General features: G+C 63.3%; 1 protein-coding gene and 1 long non-coding RNA gene across 2 annotated transcripts; one reads left to right on the top strand and one right to left on the bottom strand.

The window, feature by feature from the left end:
• The first annotated feature begins 107 nt into the window (after positions 1–107).
• LOC136570277 (uncharacterized) lies at positions 108–2381 on the top strand. The gene is made up of 3 exons (XR_010785517.1): positions 108–227; positions 1136–1211; positions 1660–2381. It is a non-coding gene; the product is annotated as an uncharacterized lncRNA (long non-coding RNA).
• Positions 2382–3054: 673 nt separating this feature from the next.
• On the bottom strand, positions 3055–8573 carry CNIH2 (cornichon family AMPA receptor auxiliary protein 2). Its single transcript, XM_066570752.1, is given in 9 exon segments — positions 3055–3627; positions 4252–4321; positions 4324–4394; positions 5069–5090; positions 5093–5180; positions 6358–6377; positions 6380–6404; positions 7057–7125; positions 8466–8573. Coding segments are annotated over 9 exon segments (474 nt in total). The 5' UTR covers positions 8547–8573; the 3' UTR covers positions 3055–3599.
• Positions 8574–9386: the final 813 nt, after the last annotated feature.

The following is a 9386-nucleotide window of genomic DNA, read 5'->3' as shown; positions in this document are numbered from 1 at the left end:
GGTCCCCGGGGTGGATTTGGGGTCTCTGAGGAGAATTTTGGGGTCCCTGGGGGGATTTTGGGGTCCCTGACCCCCCCCTTTTTGCCCCCCCAGGTGCAGGGGCTGGGGCCCCGCCTGCGCCTGACTTTGGGGGTGCTGCTGCCCGGGGGGCCCCCCCGACCCCCAACCTGGTGCTGCTGCTGCGCTGCCACCCCCCCCCGAAACGGCTGCAGCCCCCCTGCATCAAGGTACCCAAAAATACCAAAATAACCCCAAAATACCCCAAAAATACCCAAAATAACCCAAAAATACCCCAAAAATACCCCCCGAAATGGCTGCAGCCCCCCTGCATCAAGGTACCCAAAAATACCCAAAAATACCCAAAATAACCCAAAATAACCCCAAAAATACCCAAAATAACCCAAAAATCCCATTTCGAAATGGCTGCAGCCCCCCTGCATCAGGGTACCCAAAAATACCCAAAAATACCCAAAATAGCCCCAAAATACCCAAAAATACCCAAAATAACCCCAAAATAACCCCAAAAATATCCAAAATAGCCCAAAAACACCCCAAAATACCCAAAATAACCCCAAAACCACCCCATAATAACCCAAAATAACCCCAAAAATTCCCCCCCCTAATGGCTGCAGCCCCCCTGCATCAAGGTACCCGAAAATACCCCAAAAATACCCAAAAATACCCCCAAAATACCCCAAAACATCCCCAAATCCCTCAAAATCCCCCAAAATCCCCAATTTAGGTTCCTCCCCTAATTTGGAAACTTTCCCACAATTTGCTCCTTCCCCAATTATTGGAATTTCTTCCCCAACTTTTGGGATTTCTTTCCCAGATTTTTAGGATTTCCCTCTGATTTTTGGGGTCTCTCTCTCCCATTTTTGGGGTCTCTCATAATTTTTGGAATTTTTTCTCCATTTTTGGGGATTTTTTTTCCCCTGTTTTGGGGGGGGTTTTCCCCATTTTTGGGGTCTCTCTCTCTCTCCTGATTTTTAGGATTTCTTCTCCCATTTTTGGGATTTCTTTTCCCGATTTTTTGGATTTTTTCCCCGATTTTTGGGTTTTTTCCCATTTTTTGGGATTTCTTTTCCCGGTTTTGGGGATTTTCCCCCATTTTTTGGGGTCTCTCCCCCCCCAGGTGCCGCTGCTGCTGCCGGGGCTGCGGCTCCTGTTCGGGACCTGCTGGAGCCGGGGGGGGCCCGGGGAGGCTGCAGGTGAGGGGGGGGGGGGGGACACCTGGGGACACCTGGGGACACCTGGGACAATGGGGACACCTGGGACAACACCTGGGATACACCTGGGGACAACTGGGGACACACCTGGGGACACCTGGGGGACAGATGGACACACCTGGGACACACCTGGGACACACCTGGGGACACCTGGGGACAGATGGGGACACCTGGGGACACCTGGGGACAGATGGACACACCTGGGACACACCTGGGGACACCTGGGGACAGATGGACACACCTGGGGACACCTGGGGACACGGGGGGGGGGGGTCAGGACACACCTGGGGACACCTGGGACACACCTGGAGACACTTGGGGACAACTGGGACACACCTGGGACACACCTGGAGACACTTGGGGACAACTGGACACACCTGGGGGGTCAGACACACCTGGGGGGTCACACGGTGCCCTCCCCTCCCCCCAGGTGCTGGTGCTGTGCCCAGGCCGGGAGAGGGCCGGTGCTGACGGCACAGGTGGGGCTGCCCCCCGTGGCCACCTGAGAGCACCTGGGGACACCTGGGGACACCTGGGGACACCTGAGAGCACCTGGGGACACCTGGGACACCTGAGAGCACCTGGGACACCTGAGAGCACCTGGGGACACCTGGGACACCTGAGACACCGGGGACACCTGGGGACACCTGGAACACCTGAGAGCACCTGGGACACCTGAGACACCTGGGACACCTGAGAGCACCTGGGGACACCTGAGAGCACCTGAGAGCACCTGGGGACACCTGGGACACCTGGGACACCTGAGGAACACCTGTGGCACCTGCACCTGGCACTGGGTCATCTGTGCCACCCCTGTCCCTTGTCACCGGCACCTGGCACCGTGCCAGCCCTCACCTGGGTCACACCTGTGACTCCTCAGTGTCACCTGGGTCACACCTGTCATCCCTCACCTGTGTCACCTCTCCCTGGTGTCACCTTTGTCCCCTCCCCAGTGTCACCTGTGTCACACCAGTGTCACACCTGTCATCCTCACCTGTGTCCCCTCCCCAGTGTCACACCTGTGTCACACCTGTGTCACACCTGTGTCACACCTGTCCCCTCACCTGTGTCACCTCCCCAGTGTCACACCTGTGTCACACCTGTGTCACACCTGTCCCCTCACCTGTATCACACCTGTGTCACCTCCCCAGTGTCACAACCTGTGTCACACCTGTGTCACACCTGTCCCCTCACCTGTGTCACACCTGTGTCACACCTGTGTCCCCTCCCCAGTGTCACACCTGTGTCACACCTGTCCCCTCCCCCCGTGTCCCCAATAAAGCTCCCGGTGCTGCAGCCCTGGCTCGTTGGGGGAGGGGCGGCCCCAGTGCCCCCAGTGTCACATCCCAGTGCCCCCAGTACCCCCCCCCCCATCCCAGTGCCCCCAGTACCCCCCCCACCCATCCCAGTGCCCCCACTGCCCCCCCCACCCATCCCAGTGCTCCCAGTACCCCCCCCACCCATCCCAGTGCCCCCAGTACCCCCCCCACACCCATCCCAGTGCTCCCAGTACCCCCCCCACACCCATCCCAGTGCCCCCACTGCCCCCCCCACCCATCCCAGTGCCCCCAGTGTCACATCCCAGTGCCCCCACTGCCCCCCACCCATCCCAGTGCTCCCAGTACCCCCCCACCCATCCCAGTGCTCCCAGTACCCCCCCACAACCCATCCCAGTGCCCCCAGTACCCCCCCCCCACCCATCCCAGTGCCCCAGTACCCCCCCCACACCCATCCCAGTGCCCCCAGTACCCCCCCCACACCCATCCCAGTGCTCCCAGTACCCCCCCCACCCATCCCAGTGCCCCCAGTGCCCCCAGCCCGGCACTGGTGCCATTTGTCTTTATTGAGCCACGACACAACCCCAGCGGGGGCTGAACTGGGACAAACTGGGACCGACTGGAGCCGCCCCCCCCCTCCCCCCCGCTCCCCAAATCGGGGTCATTGCGGCAGCCGGGGGGGAGGGGCAGGGCGGGGGGTCCCCAAAATCCGGTGGGGGGGGTCCCAGAAATCCCGGAGGGGCCCCAGGGGAGTTGGGGGGACCCCGGAGTTTGGGGGGGTCCCAAAATACAGGGGGGGTCCCAAAGTCCGGGGGGGAGTCCCCAAAATCCGGGGCAGTTGAGGGGACCCCGGAGTTTGGGGGGGTCTCAGGGGTCCCCAATTCCGGGGAGGGTCTGGGGGGGTTCCCAGAATCCGAGGGGGGATTGGGGGGACCCCGGAGTTTGAGGGGGGCTCGGGGGGGGTCCCCAAAATCCAGCGGGTCCCAAAACCGTGGGGGGGTCCCAGAATCCGGGGGGTCCCAGAATCCGGGAGGGTCCCCAAATCCAGGAGGGTCTCGGTTCCAGCGGCGGGGGGGTCCCGGGGGTGCCCCCCTCAGAAGCTCACCAGTGTGTACACCATACTGGGGGGGAGGGAGGGGCACACTGGGGCTCCCAGTACGGCCCAGTTCAGACCAGTGCCCCACCCCATCCTCATCCCAGTTCAGCCCAGTGCTCCCAGTGCCCCCCAGTCCATCCCAGTCCATCCCAGTGCCCCCCAGTCCATCCCAGTGCCCCCCAGTCCCATCCCAGTGCTCTCCCACTCCCCTCACACGCCCCCCAAATCTCTTCCCAGTCCATTCCAGTCCCTCCCAGTGCCCCCCAGTCCCTCCAGCGCCCTCACCTGTACAGGTAGCAGAAGGACAGCAGGTAGAAGGCCAGTTTGCACCAGTCCCCCCCAGTTTGCACCAGTCCCCCCAGTTTGCCCCAGTTCCCCCAGCTCCCAGCCCCTCTCCCAGCCCCTGTCCCAGCCCCTGTCCCAGTCCCTCGAGTCCATCCCAGTCCATTCCCAGTCCTCCCAGCCCCTCTCCCAGTCCATCCCAGTCCCTCCCAGCCCCTCCCAGTCCCTCCCAGCCCCCTCCAGCCCCTCTCCCAGTCCCTCCCAGTCCCTCCCAGTCCCTCCCAGTCCCTCCCAGTTGCTCCCAATCCCTCCCAGTCTCTCCCAGTCCCTCCAGTCCCTCCCAGTCGCTCCCCAGTCCCCAGCTCACCTGTACAGGTAGTAGAAGAAGGAGAGCAGGTAAAAGGCCAGTTTGCACCAGGCCTCCTTCTGGCAGTAGCCAGGATGTCGGCGTCCATGATGGACACGGCGTCAAAGAGACCCTCGGAGCCGTCGGCCGGGCGGTGGAAGTACCTGGGGACAGCGGGGGGACATTGGGGACACCGGGGGGACATTGGGGGACACCGTGGGGGTTATGGGAGCGGGTGGGACACGGCGTCCAAGGGCACCTCAGAGCTGTGGGATGGGCAGTGGAAATACCTGGGACACTCTGGGGACACTCTGGGGACACCTCTGGGGACATCGGGGACACATCGGGGACACATCGGGGACATCCCCCCCACACACACCCCCCGGTGACACCCCCAGACTCCCCCGGCACCCCCAGAGCTGCTGCAGCAGCAGGGCTGGGTCTGACCCTGGTGTCACCCAGAGCCTTGGGGACCCCCAAACCCCCCAGGACCCCCAGACTGCCCCCAGTACCTGCAGGGGTGGTAGAGCAGCAGGGGCAGGTTCAGCCCCAGCGTCACCCAGAGCCCTGGTACCCCCCGTGCCCCCTGAACCCCCAATGCCCCCCCAATGCCCCCCCGTGCCCCCTGAACCCCCAATGCCCCCCGTGCCCCCTGATCCCCCCAGTGCCCCCCGTGCCCCCCGTGCCCCCTGAACCCCCAATGCCCCCCATGCCCCAATGCCCCCTGATCCCCCCAATGCCCCCGTGCCCCCCGTGCCCCCCGTGCCCCTGAACCCCCAATGCCCCCTGAACCCCCAATGCCCCCCGTGCCCCCCATGCCCCCCGTGCCCCCCGGTACCTCCAGAGGTGGTAGAGCAGCAGGGCAGGTTCAGCCCCAGCGTCACCCACTCGGCCGCGCACAGGAACATGAGGCAGAAGAGCCCGTGGATGCAGTACTCGGGCACCACCAGCTGGGGGCGACAGCGGCACACACCGACCGTCACCGGGGCACCCCAGTGTCCCCAAAGGCCACCCCATTGTCACCAGGGCCACCCCAACTGTCACCGGGGCCACCACACTGTCCGCAAGGCCATCCCAACTGTCCCCAGGGCCACCCCCTGGCAGTGACACCGTGACATCCCATTGTGTCCCCAGGGCCACCCCATTGTCCCCAGGGCCACCCCATTGTCCCCAGGGCCGCCCCCTGGCAGCAGCACCGCGACATTCCACCGTGTCACCAGAGCCACCCCAGCTGTCCCCAAAGGTCACCCCATTGTCCCCAGGGCCACTCCCAGCAATACTCGGCACCACCACCAGGGGGCGACGCCGCTGACAGCCCCAAGCCACGCCCCCTGCCCCAGGCCCCGCCCACCCCGCGCCCCCTTATTCGGGGGGGGCGTTCAGTTTTTTGGGGGGTTTCAGTATTTTGGGGGTTTTTAAATGGGGGGTTTGACATGGCAGGTTCAGATTTTGGGGTTTTCAGTTGGGGGGGGTCAGTTTTTGGGGGGGGTTTATTTTGGGGAGGGGTCACTTTTTTGGGGGGGTTCAATTAGGGGGGTTCAGTTTTTTTGGGGGGGTGTTCAGTATTTTGGGGGGAGTTCAATATTTTTCGGGGGATTCAATATTTTTAGGGGGGGAGTTCAGTATTTTTTGGAGTGTGCTCAGTATTTTTTAGGGGGGGTTCAGTATTTTGGGGGGGTTACGTATTTTTGGGGGGATATTTCAGTATTTTGGGGGGGTTCAGTATTTTGGGGGGTTCAGTATTTTGGGGGGATATTTCAGTATTTTGGGGGGGTTCAGTATTTTGGGGGGATATTTCAGTATTTTTGGGGGGATATTTCAGTATTTTGGGGGATATTTCAGTATTTTAGGGGGGATATTTCAGTATTTTGGGGGGGTTCAGTATTTTTGGGGGGATATTTCAGTATTTTGGGGGGATATTTCAGTATTTTAGGGGGATATTTCAGTATTTTGGGGGGATATTTCAGTATTTTGGGGGGGTTCAGTATTTTGGGGGGTTCAGTATTTTGGGGGATATTTCAGTATTTTGGGGGGATATTTCATTATTTTGGGGGATTATTTCAGTATTTTTGGGGGGATATTTCAGTATTTTGGGGGGGATTATTTCAGTATTTTGGGGGTCCCCACCTTGCGCAGGAGGCAGCAAATCTCTCGATGTTTTTTAACCGTTCGCGCTGGGGGGGGGGGGTGAAATAAATTGGGGGGGGGGTCAGGAGGGGTCCCCAAAGCCCTGGAGACCCCCAAGCCCCCCCCAAGGCCCCTCCCTGTGTTTGGGGGGGGCTGGCCGCCCCTCCCCCCCCCCAGAGCAGTTTTGGGGTGGGGAGGGGGAGCAGGAACGGGGTCGGGGGGGGAGGGGCCGGGCCCGTCCCGGATTTGGGGGAGCTAAAAATAGAAACCGACCTCGATTCCTGCCCCCCCCCCGACCCAGAACCCCCCCACCCCCACCGCCCCTCCCCCACCCCTCCCCGGGGCGGTTCTGGGGGTCCTGAGTCCAATGGGAGGGTCCGGGGGGCTTCTATGGGTGGGGGGGTCCTGGGGGGGGTCTGGGAAACTTTTTGGGGGGGTCTGGGGAGGTTTTCGGGGGGGATTTTGGGAGGTCTGGGAGTTCCAGGGCAAATTGGGGGGGGGTCTGGGAGGGTCCCAGGGGTCCCGGGTGGGGGCCCAGGTTGTGAGGGGGGGTCCTGGAAGGCTCTGGGGAAGTTTCTGGGGGGATCTGGGAGGGTTTTGGGGGCTCCTGGAGGTCTTGGGGGTTCCAGGGGAAACTGGGGGGGGGTTTGGGGGGTCCCGGGGTCCCTGGGGGTCCCGGGGGTCCCGGGGGTCGCTCACCGCCCGCGCGGGGTTCCCTTGGTCGATCGGGTTCTTGAAATCCGTGCGGAGCTCGTCAAAGGCGATGATCTGGGGGGGGGAGGGGAAACTGGGGTGGGAGGGGTCCTGAGGGGACCCCCAAAATCCAAACACCTCCTGAGACCCCCCCCAAAACCCCCCAAAATCCAAACACCTCCTGAGACCCCCCCCCAAAACCCCCCCAAAATCCAAACACCTCCTGAGACCCCCCCAAAACCCCCCAAAATCCAAACACCTCCTGAGACCCCCCCAAAACCCCAAACGAGGTGGGGGAGGGAAAAGGGGGAGCCTGAAGGGACCCGAACACCCCCAAAATCCCCCCAGACCCCCCCCAGGACCCTCCCCAAGCCCAACCCCGCATGGGGGAGGGGCGGCAAAACCCAGAGCCCCCCAAAAACCTCCCCAAAACCCCCCCGGACCCCCCAAAGCACCCCCAGAACCCCCAAAATCCCCCAAACCCCCAAAATCCCCTCAGACCCCCCCCAAAATCCCTCCGGACCCGCCCCCAAACGCCCCCAGACCCCCCAAAATCCCTCCAGACTCCCCTTGACCCCCCCAAACCCCCCAAAACCCCCCCAGACCCCCCCAGAAAGGCGCCAGCGGAGCCGCTGCATCTGTTGCCATGGCAACGCCGCCGCTTAGCAACGGCCTTGGCAACGGCGATGGGGGGGGGGGGCCCTGAACCCCCCCAAAACCCCCCGGGGTCTCCCCAAATTCCTCCATCCCCCCCCCCCCCATCGTTGCCATGGTAACCCGCCCCCGCCGTTGCCTGGCAACACCGCCCCTCCCCCCCCAGAGCATCCCTGCCGCCCCTCCCCCCCCTCACGGCGTTGCCAGGCAACGCCCCCCCCCCCCCCCCGCTCCTCCCCACACCCCCCCAAAATCCTCGCGACCCCCTCCCCCCCAAATTCGCCCCCTCCCCAAATTTTGGGGATCGCCGCCCCCTCCCCCCCCAATGGGGGGTTCGGCTGCCACTTCCGACCCCCCCCAAATTCCATTGCCCCTCCCCCTCCAGGGGGGGTTGGGGACAATTCCTGAGACCCCCCCCCCTCTAATTGCGACCCCCTCCCCAAAATCTCCATCCCCTCCCCCATCCCGGAGCCCCCCCGGGGGGATTTTGGGGACAATTTTTGGGGGGCTTTGGGGACCTTCACTGGGACCCCCCCAAAACATCGACCCCCTCCCCAAAACATCAACCCCCTCCCTCCACCCCATTCCCCTCCCACCCCCATCCAGAACCCCCCCTTGGGAGATTTTGGGGCCAATTTTTCGGGGATTTGGGGACAATTTTTGGGGGGTTTTTGGTGACAACCCCCGGGGGGTTTTGGGGACAATTCCCTGGGACCCCCCCCCCACCCCCCCAAATTTGCGCCCCCCCCGGCGCCACTCACGTGCCAGATGACGAAGAAGATGAGGGAGGCGCAGAGCACGAGGGTCAGCATGTAGCAGAAGGCGGCGAAGGTGAACGCCATGATGGGGGGGGGGAGGGGCGCGGGGGGGGCTCCGGGGGTGGGGAGGGGCGGGGGGGGGGGCTCAGCCCCGGGGGGGTCCGGCCTCGGCCATGGGGGGAGGGGGGGGCAAAAAAAAAAAGGGGGGAGGGGGGACCCGAAAAACGCTACCGAGAGCGACCGGAGGGCGCCATGGCCCGGGAGGGGGCGGGGCTAAACGGGGGCGGGGCTTGGGAGGGGCGGGGCTTGGGAGGGGATTCAGAGGGGGAGGGGCTTTGGGAATGGGGAGGGGCTTGGGAGGGGGTTAAGGGGCGGGGCTTGGGATGGTTCAAGTGGGGAGGGGGCTTGGGGGAGGGGCTTAGGGTGCGTTGGGGGCGGGGCTTTGGGTGGGATGGGAGGGGAGGGGGTTGGAATGGGGGAGGGGCTTGGGGCGTGGGGGAGGAGGGGAGGGGCTTAGGGGGAGGGGCGTGGAAGCATCAATTGGGTGGGGAAGGGGGCGGGGCCTCGAGGTAGGTGACAGCCACGTGACACCACCTGTGACAGCTGAGTGACACCTGAGTGTGACCTCTGACCCCTGAGTGACATTTGTGTGACATCCGAGTGACAGCTGAAGGACACTTAAGTGACACCCAAATGACACCTGAGTGACACCTGTGAGACCCAGAATGTGACATTTGTGTGACACCTGAGTGTGACATCCGTGTCACACCTGTGACACCTGAGAGTGACCCCCGGTGACCCCCGGTGACCTGGGGGCGGCACCTGGGCCCCGGCCACCCCTGAGGGCCCCAGGTGTCCCCAGCCCCCAGTGCCCCCCCCCCCCCCAATGTCCCCGTGTCCCTCTCGATGCCACCACGGTCCCTG

This window comes from Molothrus aeneus, unplaced genomic scaffold, assembly GCF_037042795.1.
Source record: "Molothrus aeneus isolate 106 unplaced genomic scaffold, BPBGC_Maene_1.0 scaffold_30, whole genome shotgun sequence".
NCBI classification, from domain to species: domain Eukaryota; kingdom Metazoa; phylum Chordata; class Aves; order Passeriformes; family Icteridae; genus Molothrus; species Molothrus aeneus.
The sequence above is the reverse complement of the archived record's forward strand: the minus strand, read 5'-3'. Positions and strand labels throughout refer to the sequence as shown.